General features: G+C 39.6%; 1 protein-coding gene across 1 annotated transcript in view; it reads left to right on the plus strand.

Moving 5' to 3' along the window:
- LOC126272452 (neuroguidin-A) overlaps positions 1 to 21,033 on the plus strand; it is a 56,219-nt gene that overhangs the window by 14,075 nt on the left and 21,111 nt on the right. The window contains exons 4-6 of the mRNA XM_049975329.1: positions 3,146 to 3,306; positions 3,900 to 4,008; positions 13,773 to 13,950. Of these exons, the coding sequence (XP_049831286.1) occupies positions 3,146 to 3,306; positions 3,900 to 4,008; positions 13,773 to 13,950 (448 nt within the window). The remainder of the gene's footprint in view (positions 1 to 3,145; positions 3,307 to 3,899; positions 4,009 to 13,772; positions 13,951 to 21,033) is intronic.

The following is a 21,033-nucleotide window of genomic DNA, read 5'->3' on the forward strand; positions in this document are numbered from 1 at the left end:
TGTACACATGTAAAGAATAGCGCTTTTATGTTACCGAGATAGATATGTAAGAGCAAAATTGTAGTTTAATCTTAGTTTAATTAAACAGTAATGAAATAAACTTACATAATATGAGCTAAATCACAGTTCAGTTAAACAATAATGAACTAAACTTTCATGATATCACACTGTTGCCATGGAGAGGTGCTATCCCACAGTAAATAACCCTCTGAAAGCATAAAAGAGTATAGTTGCATCAGATCCCAGCCTACTGCTTATTTTATTACCAATTATCTCATAAACAACTGCCTCATTGTGGGATTGTGCTGCTAGCTCGTAATCTGGGCCATTTTCTTGTACACATCGTAAATCTTTTGCGGCCTAACTTCGTGTCTATTTTATGTTACTGTTGCGCATTTGAATCTTTGACAACACAATTTACCACCATGTTAGCTGAAGCAATGGTGAAGGAATAGGTATGGGCTCACAATTGTGAAACAATAATGGAATGGTGAAAAACAATTTTACTTGTATTTGGTGCACATTATACATAAATGTGCCAGCTCGGGGATTAAACTTATCATACATTTATATTATTGAAAGATAGTGAAAGTTAACAGTTACAACTAGTTCATAAATAACCACAGGTGTGTGTGTGTGTGTGTGTGTGTGTGTGTGTGTGTGTGTGTGTGTGTGTTTTACGTGCACACGTGTGTGTGTGTGTGTGTGTGTGTGTGTGTGTGTGTGCAGTTATTGGAACTGAGTATGTGTGTTTCACTAACTTCCACATGGGAAAAATATATTAAAAACAAAGATTCCAAGACTTACCAAGCGGGAAAGCGCCGGCAGACAGGCACATGAACAAAACACACAAACACACACACAGAATTACTAGCTTTCGCAGCCGATGGTTGCTTCTTCAGGAAGGAGAGGGAAAGACGAAAGGATGCGGGTTTTAAGGGAGAGGGTAAGGAGTCATTCCAATCCCGGGAGCGGAAAGACTTCCCTTAGGGGAGAAAAAGGACAGGTGTACACTCGCGCGCACACACACACACATATCCATCCGTGCGGATGGCAGTTGCTTCACGACGAGACAACCAACATACCTCCTTGTGCAACGGAAGTGAATCATGAGTAGAACCCATCTCCTCACAAAGAACGAAAACAGCCTACTGTTCAAAGCTTGTATGATCTCACAAAATTTACAACACTGCCTGCATCATTCAGCGCTTTACTGACTTCTGGTTGTACTACTTAAGAAGCCAATGACTTTTCTGTTGCTGTGAACCCTGCTTTGTACATGATACGTAGTTGTCAACAAAAAAGGAATTCGCAAGAAAGAAAATATCTTTGCTTTAGTCCTCTCTTTCAGACTTTTACGAATTAGAAACTCCTCATGCATCCATTTTCATAACAGCAGGTGTGGTGTTGGTGTTCCCCACCCCCCAGTGGCTATTGCATCAATATGATGAGCCACAGTATCAAGTGAGAGTGGTATCAACTTCAGACTCCAGCCGAACTTTTCTCCGCGTGTTATGTCACACATTTTGATTCCTGTGGAAAGGAGTAATTTATCACCAGTAATGTGTGGGAATTTATATTCTGCAATTAAGTAGATATATTCCTAAGGCTCTCTTAGGAGCTCATACCTCTATGTGAAGAATCTGACATTTCCTTTTAGTTGTTACTCATGATGCTTAAAACAGTTGATGGGCATACTTACATGGTCTCAGTGTTTTGTTTGAAGGAGTCTCTTTAGTTTTATAGGCTTCAAGTCATCATTGGTAAAATCTACAAACAAAGAACATTTTGTGGTAGTTCCTCTTTATTTAAAAGAATGCTGGGAAATACTCATGTCAGATTACCTACATGATATTGATGCTCTTTTGTTTTGTGTTTAGAACTAATGTTGCTAATAGGAACAGAGGAATATATGAAAGAACACCGTACTTTGATTAAATTCAGATCGTTTTCATTATGAGAACTGCATACTTTTGAAGGAGAAGAGAGACTCTGTGAGTCACTTCTATTTGATCTCTTGTTACCACTGCAAATCCGCCACTTATCTATGGGAATGGCGAAATTTCTATCACTTTATTTTAAATCTGGTAAACTACTTCCACTCAACACGCAATGAAATTCAAGTTCTGGCCAACTCCCAACCTTTGAATTGAGTACTGAAGTGTGGGTGAAATCAAGTGGACAGTTGCAGCAACTTTGATTAACAATCTGTTCTTGTGCTTAAATGTTTGATGAGTGGCTAACCCTGTGGATGATGGGTGACAGGGGCTGTGCAATGAAATATTGCTCATGACTTTTCTCAGCATTCCTGTTGTTTAGAGTCTGAGCACAAGTTTTGATAGTGTAAGATTGTGAAGAGAAACTAAGTTTGTCCTATTGAAAGAAATCTCTCCAGCATTATTGAGAGTTTATGATACACCTTTGATGCGATATCATGCGGAATTGTACAATGAAGTATCAGTTTATACACTTACTGACTAATATAACAAGTATATAAGACAGTGGAAACATGTATAAGTGACAGATGCCGCCACAGTCTTGACATCTGCAGGAACCTTCATTTATCCTTATGTAATAACATTCTGGACATGAAGATGATCACTTGACTGAAACTGATTGTCAATACATAAATACACATTACTGTGGCTTTTTTTTGTGATTTCATGATGCTGTTCTTGAAGTATATTGAAGCAGTGCAGCATTGTTTACAGAAAATAGTTAGCTTTATTTGATTTAGCAGAAACATAGGAAACAAAAATATGTACAGATGGACGAGGATTACAATAACAATCCTTTGAAATGTGATTCCTGTGCCTCCCCTCCCCCCCCCCCCCCCCTCCAACCCCGCTTCCCCTTCCCCCCACACACACACTTTTTATTGATTGGTATAATATTGATGATACAGTAAATGCCAAAGATGGAAGAAGCTATTGTTTATATTTGAAGGACAGATCTATCTACCACCATAATACTTCTGTATATCACAAAGATTGTGTATATCAGTTGTTAGAGTTGTCAAATTGGTTTTGGCCAGTGGCAGCACTTCTCTGGTTCGTTCCAGATTATTGCATATTTGTTAAGAGGTAATGTGTATTCTTGCTACAGTGTCATTCCATGTTTTTAATACCAGCATTTATGTCTGCAGATCGACTTGTTGAAATTCGTACAGTTTTGGAGAAGATCAGACCTATTGGTCATAAGTTGAAGTACCAGATTGACAAATTGGTGAAGACTGCCGTCACTGGTTCTGGAAGTGGTGAAGATGCAACAAATTTCAGAGCTAATCCTGATAACATGATAACAAAGGTATGTTCAGCATAAAATTATGCAATCGATGGAAATTAAATAATATTAATTTCATACGTAGTGCTATTTCTTGACAAACTCTTTAGTAATTTATCATAATGGCAGTTGAACGGAAGGAGGGGAAATGGTTTATGGTAGAATTAAAAGCTGTGTCAGAGGAAATGATGCACAGAAAATACATGTGAAAGAAGTTGTGTATGTATTTGTGTATTCAGATACACATTTTGTTACTGTTTGTAATCTTTATGGGGAAGTAGAATTAAAATCCTTGTCTTGCCAGCCAGTTAACAATTTTTATCAATTTCCCTCAGTCGAGTATGATTTAAAATGAATATGGCACATTCTCTTCCCAGTCCTTTTCGTATTAACCATGTCATCAACAAAGTATTGCCCCCAATCTTCTATCCTTTCCTTTGCATTTATAGAGTGGTTCAGCTTTGTGATTAAATTGCATGGCAAAAGTTAAATAAAAATTTAGAAAATAATTCAAGTAACATGCTTATTTTTTTAAGTGTACCTCACCACAAATCAAATACCATGAGTTTTATTGGTACTGAAAGTAACACTTGCAGAATTTTAACTTCTTCTTACAGTTGGATGATGAAGATGAAAGTGACTCTGGTAGTGAAAAAGAAGAACAAGCAGAAAAAGCTGAGAAGAAAGGCATATATGTTCCTCCAAAATTGGCTGCTGTGCATTATGGTAATTAGCCTTTTGTTTGTATCTTGTAGAATTTTCAAATGTGCGTTTGCTAAGCATGATGGGTTATTGTTGAATGTTTAGCGAGTTGTAATGTTGGGTGCTTTTGCTAGCTACGCCCTAAAAACGAAAAGACGAAAAGCATAAAGAGACTGCAAAGGAAAGGCAGTATCATAGAGATTGCCAGGACGTTAGCTGATACAAATATGAAGAGTAATATAAAATGGGGTATGCAAGGGTTGGCTGCCAGATGCCTTAATTGCTTGCAACAGCATAACAAGGACCAATTAAAAAGTAAAAAAAAAAGGAGCGAGTGAGAAGTATCAAACATCATGAGGGAAAAATAAGGTTGTCACTAAAACACATGGGAAATAGATTCATAAAAAAGGAGAAGTATGTATTGTTAGGACGATGATGTAGATGCACTGGCAATAGCTATTACAATTCTTCTAATAATAATTCTTTAATATCTTACAATCAGAATTTAAAACTGCCAAAGAGGAGATGCTTTCTTTAGAAGTGAACACCTTACATAATGAATGTCAGTTAGATTAGTTATTAAGGCAGTTACATTACGGCATTACTGAAGAGTTGCAATGAGAGTTGAATTTTATTACCATATTTACTCGATTCTTAGCTACACTTTTTTTCTGGTTTTTGTAATCCAAAAAACCGCCTGCGGCTTAGAATCGAGTGCAAAGTAAGCGGACATTCTGAAAAATGTTGGTAGGTGCTGCCACAATTAACTTCTGCCGTCGAATATATGTAGCGCTACACAGGCATGTTTTTCAGGCACAAAGATAAACACTGGCACCAAAACCTCTGTGTCATTAAATAAATTAAAAAAAAAAAAAAAGGTGAAAGACGAGCTTTTTTTCTCCGCTCTGAGTTTCGACCACTACATTTTCATACATTATCCAACGAAGTAAATACAGAATGATTCCAGAATACAAATTCACATACTGTTCATCTTCGAATGTAGCAGCATTTCAATGTACTACGAAAATCCTACTGGCAAGGCCGTTTGGGACGTTTGTCAATATGACCAACTCTACGTTCTGAATTTTTTCCTACCTGTGAGAAGAGATGGTTGCTAATAGGAACTATTATGAATTGTGAATCACAAGCAGTATTCTCTTCACCATAAGAATAATACGAATATAAACATTTTGCCACGTATTCTTTCGTGTTTGCTGCTATCTCATTTAAATCCTGTCTGCCTAATAAACTACGAAACTAGAGTGAGACAACAACAAATGGGGAAGAATAAACATATCATGTCATGTTTATATTCATATTATTCTTATGCCTAATAGTGATACAGTCAGAAATGAAGCATGGCAATTGACTAGATTTTTAAATCTAAGATGTCTCTTATTTCTGTGCAGATTGTAATGTACTAAAGAGACGTCTGCAAAGATTTCGAAACGCAGAAAAATTTACACTGAACTCTCGTTCAGAACATCTTTTATCATACACAGTATATTATTTGGTTCTTGTTGATCATTATCAAAGAAAGCAGCAGTGTAAGTAACAACAAATAGCAGTCTCTTTCCATTGTTTTGCTAATGAGACGATTCCCCTCTCTATCTCCCCCCCCCCTCTCTCTCTCTCTCTCTTCTCTCTTCTCTCTCTCTCTCTCTCTCTCTCTCTCTCTCTCTCTCTCTCTCTCTCTTATCGTAAGCGACGGTAGCCTGCACAAAAGCAAGCCATGCTGCAAGCGGCGACAGGCCGTAAATACTAATTACCAGAATGCAACAAGCAATGCATGACTCAGTACAGTAATGCATTTTCAGCTTAGAGTGACATAAACACCTATAACAAGGAGAAAGGCACTTATCAGATCAAAGAAAAATAAGGAATCAATTCAAACCAGATGAAGCACGTGAAAAAAGGGAGGGTACCCGTATAAATACGGATGGAGCGCCTGACGCATAACAATGGCTACTTGGTAAAGCTTAACTGCTAAGCTTATGACTCGAACCAAACTTCTGTAGCTGTATCGTCATTCATTCGACCTAAATTGTGTCTCATATTACAATGAACCAACTTTGTTTCGATCTGGAGGTGTGACCTGAAACTTTTCTCTCCCATTGAATTTCGAGTCTTAAATTTCAGATGCGGCTTAGATTCAGGAAAATTTTTTTCCTTGATTTCGAATCTCATTTTGCAGGTGCGCCTTAGATTCGAGTAAATATGGTAATCTTTTGTTGATCATGAGCACTTTAAGTCAATAGGAAGACGATAAATATATGGAAAGTTGGCAGTGATCTCAAAAAAATATGTACAAGGAGCGTTCAATAAGTAATGCAACACATTTTTTCTGAAAGCAGGTTGGTTTTATTGAGAATTCCAATAACTCCAATATTCTCCATTCTTTTGGCTACAAAATCCTATTTTTCAACGTACTCTACATTCAAAATAACAATGTTATGCCACCTTACTGGGAGGGCCTGTATGCTCACATGCTACCACTCTACTGGTTGATGTCAGAGCCAACATCTTGCTGCGTCATCCACGAACTGCTTCTCATGGAATGCACCCTTTGTCAGACCAAACAGATGGGAGACAGAAAGTTCGAGATCTGGGCTGTAGGGTGGATGAGGAAGAACAGTCCATTGATGTTTTGTGAGTTGCTCTCATTTGCGCAGACTTGGCTGAGGCCTTGCAGTGCCATGAAGAGGTAGAAGTTTGTTTGCATTTTTGTAGCGATGAACATGTTGCAGTCATTTCTTCAATTTCCTGAGATCAGAAAAATTTGCATGACCTTGTTACAATGATGAAACACGCCTCGCCTGACAAATCGCTGTGCTTTTGTTCGCTGCCAAGTCTACATAGACATTCTGCAAGTGTCTGTGAATATCTGCAACATTCTGGTTTACCAATTGCGGAAAAGGTTGATATCGTGTTGATATATTGTTATTGTGATCAAAATGCCCAACGGGCGTGTGCTGTGTATGTTGCTTGGTATCCTGGATGACATCATTCAAGTGTCCGGACCGTTCGGCAGATAGTTACGTTATTTAAGGAAACAGGAAGTGTTCAGCCATGTGTGAAATGTCAACCACGACCTGCAACAAATGATGATGCCCAAGTAGGTGTTTTAGCTGCTGTTGTGGCTAATCCACAAATCAGTAGCAGACAAATTGTGCGAGAATCAGGAACCTCAAAAACGTCGATGTTAAGAATGCTACATCAACATCGATTGCACCCGTACCATATTTCTATGCACCAGGAAATGCATGGAGACGACTTTGAACGTCGTGTACAGTTCTGCCACTGGGCACGAGAAATTACAGGACGATGACAGATTTTTTGCATTCGTTCTATTTAGCGACGAAGTGTCATTCATCAACAGCAGTAACGTAAACCGGCATAATAGGCACTATTGGGCATATGTCATTCAAGATTAATTTCTGTTCAGTTCAGTAACTGTGATGCTGACGACAACTTTTGACTAATCGGCGTACTTGTCTTTCTTCGTGTCTTTGTTTTATTGGGTCCTACTCAAGACTATGAATTGTTTTTCTGTTATTGATCCATTGCTCTCAAGGTTTGTAACTGTTCATCAGCACGAAGGCTAAGTTCGATAAACCAATATCACTCAATCGAAGTCTAACACTCGTCTTACTATACTGCCACATTGAGAACGGTGAAGTTTAACTTTCATCAGTCGAATGACTGAGCAATACTTCAGTCTCTACCTCACGAATTATCAAACTTCCAAAACTGAAACAATCTAATAGTGTCTCCATCCAGACAACTATGGCAAAAGTACTCTAGAGCGACTAAAGATCAACCAACTAACTGAACATTTCCATGTCAGAGTTGCATTGCAGTCGCATTGAATTTCCTTTTCGATGCAGCTACAACTCTCTTCCATGGTAAATATAATCTTTGACTGAATTATTTTCTGGGATTTCAACCTTCGTTCATATGATCTTGAATTTATTCTGTAGATGTTTGATAAAGAATCTATGATAATCCTTTCCTTTTATCTCCCCATTTTCTATGCTATTCTCAGTATTTGAATAATATAGATGTTAATCAAAATATTACCAGTGCAGATTTTATCATCAGTAGTTGCCGTCACTGTCAAGATGACTCACTCCCCTACTTTAATTGGGATTTTCTGTCCTTGGGGTGTTACAGTGTCCACCAATTGTGACCAATGAGGGGGTGAACAAGATCGTAGAAATGATTCATAATGATCTGACCACAATGTTTCCAGAATACTCAGATTCTTTTCTGTGAAGTTATTAAACTGAAACACTTGGTGAATGATTCCTGGACTCTGTTGCAACTGGTGCTGAAACATACGTGGCTTACTACACTCAAGAAATGAAAATAAATAAAAGCAAACAAATTCAAAACTCTTTCTTTGGTGTGAAAAATTGTGCCTTCGTATTTCGGGACTGTAAAGGGCTTCTCCTTACTGAATTTTTGCTCCAGGGGGTTCTGTGAAACCATAAAAAACTACAGAGTGTGATACAGAACTGTGAAATGTTAACAGAGGGACAGTGAATGCACATTAGTGCGTGACTTTGCACTTCCCCATGCAATCAACACCACAAATCAGCTTTTGTATTGTGAAACTTAAGTTTATCCCAGTGTATAAAATGTTCAAATAACTTAGGGGCATGTAACCAGGTGTCATTTTGGACAACCCCCCATATTTCAACAGATGAACACCCTGTCATTTTCTAGGCACATGTACAGTGACAGCACTGTACTAGGAAATTTAAAACCTTGGTGTGCAGAACATATGTCGAAATGTAAAACTCTCTCTCTCCCTCCCCTCCGCTCCTATCACTCCCTCCCCCTCACACACGCATCGTGTGCACTAGTGCTACCACACAATCAGATGACTCAGACGTTATCGATAGTGAATATTGATAACCAATGGGTGAGGTAGCATTAGCTAGATTTCTCTGATGTTTGAGGTGAAAGAGAGCGTAATTCCACACAGAATTTAGCAGAAACCTTCATCTCTATTTATAAGGTCATTTACTAACTTAATCTCAACTGCTTCCTTGATAACACTGTCCCAGTAGCTGGAAGTGAATGCCAGAACCTACACGTTGTTATATTACATAAAATGACTAGTGCCAGGGTGTTGTTGTTGTTGTTGTTGTTGTTGTTGTTGTCGTCGTCGTCCTCGGTCCTGAGACTGGTTTGATGCAACTCTCCATGCTACTCTATCCTGTGCAAGCTTCTTCATCTCCCAGTACCTACTGCAACCTACATCCTTCTGAATCTGCTTAGTGTACTCATATCTCGGTCTCCCTCTACGATTTTTACCCTCCACGCTGCCCTCCAATGCTAAATTTGTGATCCCTTGATGCCTCAAAACATGTCCTACCAACCGATCCCTTCTTGTAGTCAAGTTGTGCCACAAACTTCTCTTCTCCCCAATCCTATTCAATATCTCCTCATTAGTTACATGATCTATCCACCTTATCTTCAGTATTCTTCTGTAGCACCACATTTCGAAAGCTTCTATTCTCTTCTTGTCCAAACTAGTTATCGTCCATGTTTCACTTCCATACATGGATACACTCCAAACAAATACTTTCAGAAACGACTTCCTGATACATAAATCTATATTCGATGTTAACAAATTTCTCTTCTTCAGAAACGCTTTCCTTGCCATTGCCAGTCTACATTTTATATCCTCTCCACTTCGACCATCATCAGTTATTTTGATCCCCAAATAGCAAAACTCCTTTACTACTTTAAGTGTCTCATTTCCTAATCTAATTCCCTCAGCATCACCCGATTTAATTTGACTACATTCCATTATCCTCGTTTTGCTTTTGTTGATGTTCATCTTATATCCTCCTTTCAAGACACTGTCCATTCCGTTCAACTGCTCTTCCAAGTCCTTTGCCGTCTCTGACAGAATTACAATGTCATCAGCGAATCTCAAAGTTTTTACTTCTTCTCCATGAATTTGAATACCTACTCCAAATTTTTCTTTTGTTTTCTTTACTGCTTGCTCAATATACAGATTGAATAACATCGGGGAGAGGCTACAACCCTGTCTCACTCCTTTCCCAACCACTGCTTCCCTTTCATGCCCCTCGACTCTTATGACTGCCATCTGGTTTCTGTACAAATTGTAAATAGCCTTTCGCTCCCTGTATTTTACCCCTGCCACCTTTAGAATTTGAAAGAAAGTATTCCAGTCAACATTGTCAAAAGCTTTCTCTAAGTCTACAAATGCTAGAAACGTAGGTTTGCCTTTTCTTAATCTTCTAAGATAAGTCATAACGTCAGTATTGCCTCACGTGTTCCAACATTTCTACGGAATCCAAATTGATCCTCCCCGAGGTCCGCATCTACCAGTTTTTCCATTCGGCTGTAAAGAATTCGCGTTAGTATTTTGCAGCTGTGACTTATTAAACTGATAGTTCGGTAATTTTCACATCTGTCAGCACCTGCTTTCTTTGGGATTGGAATTATTATATTCTTCTTGAAGTCTTAGGGTATTTCGCCTGTCTCATACATCTTGCTCACCAGCTGGTAGAGTTTTGTCATGACTGGCTCTCCCAAGGCCGTCAGTAGTTCTAATGGAATGTTGTCTACTCCAGGGGCCTTGTTTCGACTCAGGTCTTTCAGTGCTCTGTCAAACTCTTCACGCAGTATCTTATCTCCCATTTCGTCTTCATCTACAACCTCTTCCATTTCCATAATATTGTCCTCAATAACAGATTTGCTTGGCTGTTGTAAACTTGTTCGTCATTTGTGCTCAATACACCAGTCCTCCAGGGTCTGATGGTCTGATCAGTGTATGATATGCCACAACTGCAAGGAAATGATAGACATCTGCCTTAGGCAGCCCAAGATCATCCATTTTGGATCCTAAAGGTGTCCTAATCTTAGATGATGTTTGAAAACACATTTCATGTCATGTTTCTGCAGTATTGACCAGTCATGTTGAAAATATTTCCTGCGTATGAAGAAAAGGCTGTAGATGTTGGTGCCACCTCACTATCATCATTACTCTACCTGATTCACAGTTGATCGACAGCCCAACATGTGTGATCTTTCAGTATAACCATTCTGACAAAAGGTGACTTTGTCTTGGGCTAACTCAGCTGACAAACTTTCAGGGTCTAAGATAATATGGACGCTATGGACCAAGGTATGGACAGTAACAGCTATCAGCCTGTAGACACACATTAGTGTGAGGCGGCTTCCTGTAAATGACATTTCCCTATGTACCATCAACCTTCCTTCTGACTATCACTTCAAGGAAGGGAAGGCACCCATCTTTTTCCACCTGCATCGTGAAGCAAATATTCAGGTAGATCGAATTCAGGTGTTCTAAAAGGTTGCTCAAATTATGACTGCCATAAAGCCAAATGACAAAATTATCATCAACATATCTGACACACACACACACACACACACACACACACACACACACACACACACACACACACGTTTCAAAGCCACCAACTCCCAAGGTGTATTCCTAAAAGTCTTCCATAAACAAATTCGCTATAACAGGTGACAATGGGCTTCCTGTTGCAACTCAGACTGTCTAAAAAATGGTACTAACCACTGAACAAAAAGTAAATGGAAGGTAACATGTTTCAAAACACGTTTGTTAATTGGACACCAAACTTAAACCACAATTAACAGTAATGAATCAGAGTAACACGAGTGAAGAGAGAGACCACACCAAAGTTTACTTAACTATCAGAGTCATTCATATGTATTAACTTTAATCGATATAAGAAATCCTCTGAATTCTTAATGTGTTGCTCACATAAACATGCTAGTGGCCAAGGTGTTTTGCTACATGTGGGCCTGGAAGGCCACATAACCTTGGAGGAACAGCACAATAAGAATTAAGATTGTAGATAGTCTCCTTCACCAAGGAACTTTCCTTTAGGAGGTTTTAATTTTTCTGCCAACACTTTTTGCATGATCAGTACTGATCCTGCCATATACTAATTCAGGCAGTAAATGCTGTATCTTTTGAATGTAGTCCTGCCTGTCGAAAACAGCTGTAGCATTGCCCTTGCCTGCAGAAAAAAAACAATGTCAGCATGATAAGATATTTTAAAAGATCCTGTTAGGCAACTTATAAAATCAACAACATGTAAACACCAGGCATGTGCGTGCGAGCATGTGAGTTCTATTCTTGACAAAGGCCTTACTGGACGAAAGCCTTATTTGTGACAGTCTTATTGTGCCTATCTGCAACTCGGCATCTCTAAGGAATTGCGATGGGGTGCCTATTGATACTCATTATTGCCAGTTTGTTTATGGAACATTTCAAGGAATGTGTCCTGAAGTTGGCACCATTGAAACCTGTGTATTTTTCAGATATGTGGATGATTCTTCTGTTGTTTGGCCTCATGGTAATGGGAATTTAAACAGTTTTTTAGAACATCTGAATTGAATCCATCCACATATTCGCTTTATGATGGAGGTGGAAAAGGATAGCTGCATTACCTTTCATGATGTGCTGCTCAGGAGGAAAGTTAACGTTGCATCGGTACATCTCATTTATAGAAAGCTGACTAAAACTGATTTTTATTGCAGGCTAATAGCTGTCACCATAGGCTCATTGGACATTGCCTTGGCAACAGTCATCCTATGGAAAATAACAATGTTTAGGTTCTGGCAGTGTGTGTGTTAGTGTTATCTTCTGGTATATGCTTTGCATATTGAGGTTTTAAATTTTTTTCCCCAGCACTTTATTGTTGCATTTGTGCTTGAAAATGACAGGGTGTGAACTTCTCGAAATACTGGTGGTTGTTGAGGACATTGTCTGGCCACGTTCTTGTGAGTTATTTGGAAACCTTTGGATTTATTCAGTTGGTACATTATTAACCATCACACTCACAGCCTCAATCTGACATCTTCAGATTTTCATCTTTTCATCAGTCTGAAGTTGGTCAATAAATCGACAACACTAGTTAACAACCTGAATATCAACAATAGTCAAAACATATAGGGGGCCAACACTCCTATGTTCATAAAATTATATAGATGGTAAGAACCAGTTGGCATATCTTTTGACAGTGTCGCTTGAGTTTTGTTTAATATGCTACATGTAGGAAGTCAAACAGCAATTTTTTTGTTTATATTTGATTGATTTTTTCTTTTAGATGAAGTGTTGTAATAAAAGGAAAAATATTTGAGAGCTCACTGTAAATTGCTATTACATGGTCTTTTGAAATATTCTTGATTTTTTGTGAGTACTCTGTGTAATTGGTTTTGTTATCAAATAGTTTTTACCCTATGAATAAATCATTTGTAAATGAAACTGTGTTGTTTGAGCTTAATACTTTGTAATATTTCACATGGAATTGCATGCCATCATTGCAGTCTTAATTACATACTGCTAGTACGAAACTACACATCATCAAAGATTTCAACCTCTCCCCCCCCCCCCCCCCCCCCCCTCCCAACAGTATATGTTTATTTTTGTGGCAACCAATCGTACAGTGTAATTGAAAAATAATTTGTGTGTTTCCTTATCCATTTGCTTCAAAACACCCTCATTACATGTTGTACGAATGCCACACACAAGAAATGTCTTCATGGTAAAACCTGGATAAGCAAATACATCCAACATAAATTTTTACGAGTTCTCTGCTCTTCCATAGGATAAGCATGTGCTATTTTTGGTGCAGTTATAATGAAATCAATCTCAATAATATAATTGTAAAAGTATGTGTCACCTCAGTGTGATAACAAAATGTTTATTTTGGAATTTCTGAAATACATTGACACTTACAATTCAGATGGTGATGAGAGCAAGGCTGAAAAGCAGCAGAGAGTATTGGAACGGGCCAGGAAGCATGCACTACATAGCTCTGTGATGCAAGAGCTACGAGAAGAATATCTTGATACTCCTGCAGAAGTTTCACATGTCAGTTCAATGCAAGCTGTCCTCACTCGTCACAGGAAGGAGAAGGAAGAGTGAGTATTGCTTTGTAGGGTTAATAAAATAACAAAAACTGTTTCATGCTTTGGGTTGCTTTTTTAAAAGATAACGCTTGCTTAAAAAAAGAAAAGAAAATGGACAGTGATAACAGTCAAAGTAATTTTTATGACATGGGCAAACCATACTTTTCTCCATCTGTTACACTTGATTTTTGTTGAGAATTTAAGGAGTAAAGTTAATAGTTAAGTAAACAGTAGAGAAGCTGAGTTGTCGATAGGCAAGTGAGAGTACTGTATTAGCATTCCGATGAATCCTTCAGAGCTGGCTTGTGTGCCCACTGGCTTGCCCCCCCCCCCCCCCCCCCCCATCTCTCTCTCTCTCTCTCTCTCTCTCTCTCTCTCTCTCTCTCTCTCTCTCTCTCTCACTCACACACACACACACACACACACACACACACACACACTCACTAGCCCTGAGGGAGGATTTGTCCAAAAGGTAACTAAGTTCTATATCTTGTTTATGCGCCTATCGAGGATTCGGTACCTCAACTATTTAGTGAGTGGTTACCTTTACTCCTTGAATTATTTATTAGGGCTTTTCTTCCCATATTTGACTCCAAAGATTAGTCTCTTAAGATTTGCTATATTTCTTCTTAATCATACCATTTAATATTTTTTATGTGAACATGGCTTCCCCCTTGCATTTTAGTTACAATGTTATTACTCATTGTAAGAAATCGTGACAGTTAGTGCTATTTTTGTTTAACAACTTGGAAACAGTCATACAAAGCGTTTTCCTGTAGTTGATCCTGAAAATGTGCTCATTCTTCTACACTTCAAGACTTACGAAGAACTTTGTTGGATCTGTGTGCAAAGAGTATGCGTTTCTCGTATTTACAAAAATGTTTGTATAGTTGAAGACATGAATAAGAAAAACAGATAATTAATAATTAACATAAGGACAGTCCAGAGTAATGTCAGATCTGCATAAAGCCATTGAAGAAATGAAGAAAGGAAAGGCAGCTGGGGATGGTGTTGAAGAGGGATGATTAAAACTGGAGAAAAAGTTAAGTGAAAGAAACTAGAAAATTATTTACAGAATTTATCAGAAGAAGGTAATTCCCCAGAACTTGAAAAATGATATAATTGATTCCTTCAGAAGAAAAGAGACAAATAAGATGTATTGTAGATCCATTGCCGTCCTCCCCATAAGGTAAAACATATTCACCGAAACTATCAAAATCTGAATAGAATTTCATTTGATTTGAATCAGGCAAAGGAAAATGAGAATAAATTTTCACTTTCCTTAAAATTTGTAGATTTGTTTTGACACAGTTTCAACAAAATCTATACTGATGGGCTTTTAGAAACAAAGTGTTGATGATCCAGCCTATGCTGGTATACTGTAGAATATATACGTAGGGTATTCACAAAGTTTCAAGACTGGTCTCAGAATAAAACGTATACTAACTATTTGTGTACAGTGAACTAAAAGTCTTCAAAATATAACCCTTGGGCTTCAACATACCACTGCAGCAATTTTTCCATTGTTTGTAAGCTCCCAGGAACTCTTCGCACAGAATGCTGTCAAGGGACCTTGTCGAAGCTGCCTGGACTGCTGGAATCGTATCGAATCCCTTCCGTTTCAGGTCTCTCTTGATTCAGGGGAACAAACAGAAGCCACTGGGAGCTAGTTCAGGGTTGCAGGTTGGCTGCAGCAGTGCTGCCATGTTGAACTTTGGCAAAACTTCACCAGCATCAGGCGGTGTGAGAGAGAACACATTGTCATTGTGAAGAGCTAAATTGTCTTTGATCTGTGGGCAGACACATTGGATTGATCCTTCCAATGGTGGTGCACTGCAGTGTAAAACTGACCTGTGACAGTCTGTCAGATAGGAACACACTTTCCCCAAATTTCCATCAGTTCAGATTGTTGAAGGTATCCCAGTGCAGTCATCATCTTGAAAATCCTCACTGCCATCTTGCGATCTTTGAACTTATTGTGTCACATAAAAATCATTGGACCCAACATGTCTTTTTCTTTGTAGACCTCTCACATTATACCAGAAGTATCTCTAGTAGTTTTGTTCAGTTAGGCACAGAATTTTATCGAATAACACTGCTTCAAATGACGCATTTTCCATTATCCGAGTTTTGAGGGGAGTCTCTGACACACACGTCATTGGCCATCTGCTCACACTGACGACTCAGAGACAACTACTGCTGGTATGGTCAGTTAGCTGACAATACCCTAATACTCCATCCTGTTGGTGGAAACAGTCTGTGCACCCCACTTTCCGTATGCACTGTACATGTCAGTGACACAGTTTTCATTAAACTTCTTCAAGATAGTGAGAAATTCAAAACTAAATGAGGAATCAAATAGGGATTCCATATCCCTGAAACTCATCTTGGCAACCTTAATGGAACTTGAGAGATCCTTGGAGCATTGATTTGAAGTACAAAAACATTAATGGAACATATCTGAACCTTACCCACCTTGCGGATGATATTGCACTGTCCACATCTTGTGCAGATGAATTTCAGCATTGAAAAGAGGAACTTAATAGAACAAGCTTGAAAGTAAACCCGAAAAATCTTGTAGATTAAGAATACAATCAGGTGACAAAAGCCATGGGATACCTCCTAATATACCGAGCGAGGTGGCACAGTGGTTAGCACACTGGACTCGCATTCGGGAGGACGACGGTTCAATCCCGTCTCCAGCCATCCTGATTCAGGTTTTCCGTGATTTCCTTAAATCGTTTCAGGCAAATGCCATGACGGTTCCTTTGAAAGGGAATGGCCGATTTCCTTCCCAATCCTTCCCTAACCCGAGCCTGTGCTCCGTCTCTAATGACCTCGTTGTCGACGGGACGTTAAACACTAACCACCACCACCATACCTCCTAATATGATGTCAGACCTCCTTTTGCCCAACGTAGCGCAGTAGCTCGATGGGGCATAGACTCAACAAGTCCCCTTTAGAAATATGGAGCTGTCCATAATTGCAAAAGTGTTGCCAGTGCAATATTTTATGCACGAACTGACCTCAAAATGTTGTCCCATAAATAGGCAGTCTGTGTGGCCAGATAATTCGCTTGAATTGCCCAGAATGTTCTTCAAACCAGTCACAAACAATTGTAGCATGGTGACATGGCGCATTGTCAGCCAAAAAATTCCATCATTCTCTGGGAACATAAAGTCCGTGAATGGCTGCAAATTGTTTCCAAGCACTCTTTCCCAGACGACCCAGTCCATTCCATATAAACACAGCTCATGCCATTATGGAGACATCACCAGCTTGCAAAGTGCCTTATCGACAACTTGCATCCATGGTTTCTTGGCATCTGCGCCACACACGAACCCTATTATCAGCTGTTACCAACTGAAATTGGGATTCATCTTACCAGGCCATGGCTTTCTAGACTGGGGTACAACTGACATAGTGAGAGGAGCTGAGGAGAGGCATTGCAGGCGATGTGCTGTTAGCAAAGATACTTGCGTCAGTCTTCTGCTGTTGTAGTCCATTGACACCAAATTTTGCTGCACTGTGCTAACTTATATGTTTGTTGTACAGCCCGCATTGATGTCTGTGGTTATTTCATTCGGTGTTGTTTGTCTGTTAGCGCTAACAACTCTACGCAAATGCTGTTGTTCTTGGTCAAGTGCAGGCCATCAGCCACAGCATTGTCCATGGTGAGAGGTAATGCCTGAAATTTGTTACTCTCAGCACACTCTTGACACTGTGGATCTCAAATTCCATAAAGATATCTGCAATGAAAATGTCCCATGTATTTAGCTCCAGCTACCATCCCGCATTCAGTGTGTGTTAATTCCTGTCTTGCGGCCTTCATCATATTCGACACTGCTTCGTGTAAATCACCTGAGTAAAAATGACAGCTCCACCAATGGACTACTCTTTTATACTTGTTGTACACAATACTAATGTCATCCGTGTATATAGATATAAGTATCCCATGACTTTCATCACTTTAATATATAATAATAACCGGCTTAACAAAAAAAAAAAAAGAAAAATTACGTGTATTAACAGTGAAGCCATAGGCACAGTTTATGGGTTCTTGTATGTAAGGCAGTTGAACACAGCGATTGAATGGACAGCAAAAGAACTTACGAGAAAAATGGCTTAGATTGCTTGTGTGTGAAATTAAATAGGGTTTTCAGAAGCGAAATTCCAATGACTGAAAACGAAAGCTTACAATCGTGTGTATTGTCAATAACTACTTAAGACAGAAATTCATGAACTTTAAATGTAAAGAACATTCAAAAACTGAGGGTTGCCCACTGAGCACACCTATTTGGAATTATTAGGACAGACAGAAAAACAAACATGTAGACTGGAATGGAAGATGTAATTATGACATAATCAAACAATGGAAAATCCGACTTGGAATAATGACAATATTATGAAAAGGATAGAGTCACAAGGCCATACTGTGAGCAACTGTGCATGATGAGAGAAGCAGCTTGCTTGGTGGGAGTGAGGAGGAGGGGGAGGGACAGCAGGGACATTAGCCACGAGGTAATGGGTGGAGTAGGGATGGACGAGGTTACTGTAAAGGTTCGGTGGTTGGCAGACTACCACTGTGGGAAGAAAAGTGAGTGGGATATTCCTCATTTCAGGGCACACTGAGAGGTAGATGAACCCTGGTGGAGAATGTGATTCAGTCGCTCCAGTCCTGGATGGTACTGAGACACAAGCGGAATGGTCCTTTGTTGCTGGACATTGGAACTTTGGGAGGTGGTGGAGCCTTGGAAAGGGACAGATAAACCGAAGGGTGTCACAAATGCCTTCATAGACCACAGTTACGCTCCCAAGCTTGTACAGTAACAGATCTCCCAAGCCTTATCCGCCCTCCCGTCTAACCTCCCAACTACACCAACTGCCCTACCCTGTCCCCACCACATTCCTGTATGCTCCTAGTATCTATTTTGCACAGTTCACCACTAGTTTTGGTCAATGACAATTTATCAAGCCTAGGTGGCATGTGGTTTTGTGCCTTGGCAAAAATTATCATACACAGTTATCATTGTAAGAATTTTTTTACGTACTATGGTGGGCTTAAAAGAGCAAATTACAGTATAACCTCACTTTTATGTTCCCGGAATTAACATTTTCTTGCTGTTAACAGTAGTGTTTACATGTATTACGCAATTAAGTTTCTTGACACCAGGGCACCCTACTCAGCGGCTCAGCGGATTTGAACCAGTAAACGTGTTAAAGTTGGAACAAGTTGTGTCGTATGTCCCGCCACTGCCAAGCTCTATTTAGCATGGTAGCTGATGAGAGTAACTAGGTTCATTTGAATGAAGGTATCATGACCAATCACAACCATTTCCAAACTGCCTCTACTGCGCAAACCCAGTTTAGTGATTGTTGTGATCGTCGTGACACCTTTGTCGAACCATATTTAGCATGTGTCGGTGTATGGCCACTTGGAGCTTTAGTTGACACAGTCATTCACTTTGAGTTGCTCAAAGTTTTTAGTGTAGACACAGCGCTGGTTACATATTTAATTCATGCTGAGCAAAACGTGTTTCGAGAATTTATTCTCATTGTCAAGTGCACTATTTACATACGTATTTTTTGTGATGTTACACAAACAAACAATGTGAGTGATAGTTTGCATGTGAGTGTGGTTTTCTGCCTAACTGATGAGGCACAGTAACTGATAACCTCAAAAAGATGACTACAGTGCAAGAGACACAGACTCACACATATTCAAACCCCACACAAAAGACTATGCACATATTTGCAGTTGACAATGAGAAAAAGCATGAAAAAATACCTAACTAGTGCTGTATTTCATTTAAATAATGAATGACAGCTTCAGGCTTTCAAAAACGTTGATTATGACGTACGAAATTGAGTCAAACATTCCTACTTCCCAGACAGTTATCAGTTCCAGTTACATTGACAGTTTTTATTTCACTACTGGCCATTAAAATTGCTACACCAAGAAGAGAAATGCAGAAGATAAACGGGTATTCATTGGACAAATATATTATACTAGAACTGACATGTGATTACATTTTAACGCAATTTGGGTGCATAGATCCTGAGAAAACAGTACCCAGAACAACCATCTCTGGCCATAATAATGGCCTTGATACACCTGGGCATTGAGTCAAACAGAGCTTGGATGGCATGTACAGGTACAGCTGCCCATGCAGCTTCAACACGACACCACAGTTCATCAAGAGTAGTGACTGGCGTATTGTGACAAGCCAGTTGCTCATTTTCAGTTGGTGAGAGATCTGGAGAATGTGCTGGCCAGGGCAGCAGTTGAATATTTTCTGTGCCCAGAAAGGCCCGTACAGGACCTGCAACATGTGGTCGTGCATTATCCTGCTGAAATGTTGGGTTTCGCAGGAATGAATGAAGGGTAGAGCCACGGGTCGTAACATGTCTGAAATGTAACGTCCAGGGTTCAAAGTGCCGTCAAAGTGACCGAGAAGTGTAACCAATGGCAGCCCATACCATCACACCGGGTGATACGCCAGTATGGTTATGACAAATACATGCTTCCAATGTGCATTCACTGCGATGTCGCCAAACACGGATGCGACCATCATGATGCTGTAAACAGAACCTGGATTCATCTGAAAAAACGACGTTTTTCCATTCGTGCACCCAGGTTCGTCATTGAATACGCCATCACAGGCACTCCTGTCTGTGATGCAGCGCCAAGGGTAACCACAGCCATGGTCTCAGAGGTGATAGTCCATGCTGCTGCAAACGTCATTGAACTGTTCGTGCAGATGTTTGCAAACGTCCCCATCTCTTGATTCAGGGATCGAGACGTGGTTGCACGATCCGTTACAGCCATGCAGATAAGATGCCTGTCATCTCGACTGCTAGTGAGACAAGGCCATTGGGATCCAGCATGGCGTTCCGTATTACCCTCCTGAACCCACCAACTCCATATTCTGCTAACAGTCATTGGATCTCGACAACGCGAGCAGCAATGTCACGATACGATAAACCGCAATATCAATAGGCTACAATCCAACCTTTATCAAAGTCAGAAACGTGATGGTACGCATTTCTCCTCCTTACACAAGGCATCACAATAACGTTTCACCAGGCTGCGCT

Source organism: Schistocerca gregaria, chromosome 5, assembly GCF_023897955.1.
Source record: "Schistocerca gregaria isolate iqSchGreg1 chromosome 5, iqSchGreg1.2, whole genome shotgun sequence".
Lineage (NCBI taxonomy): Eukaryota > Metazoa > Arthropoda > Insecta > Orthoptera > Acrididae > Schistocerca > Schistocerca gregaria.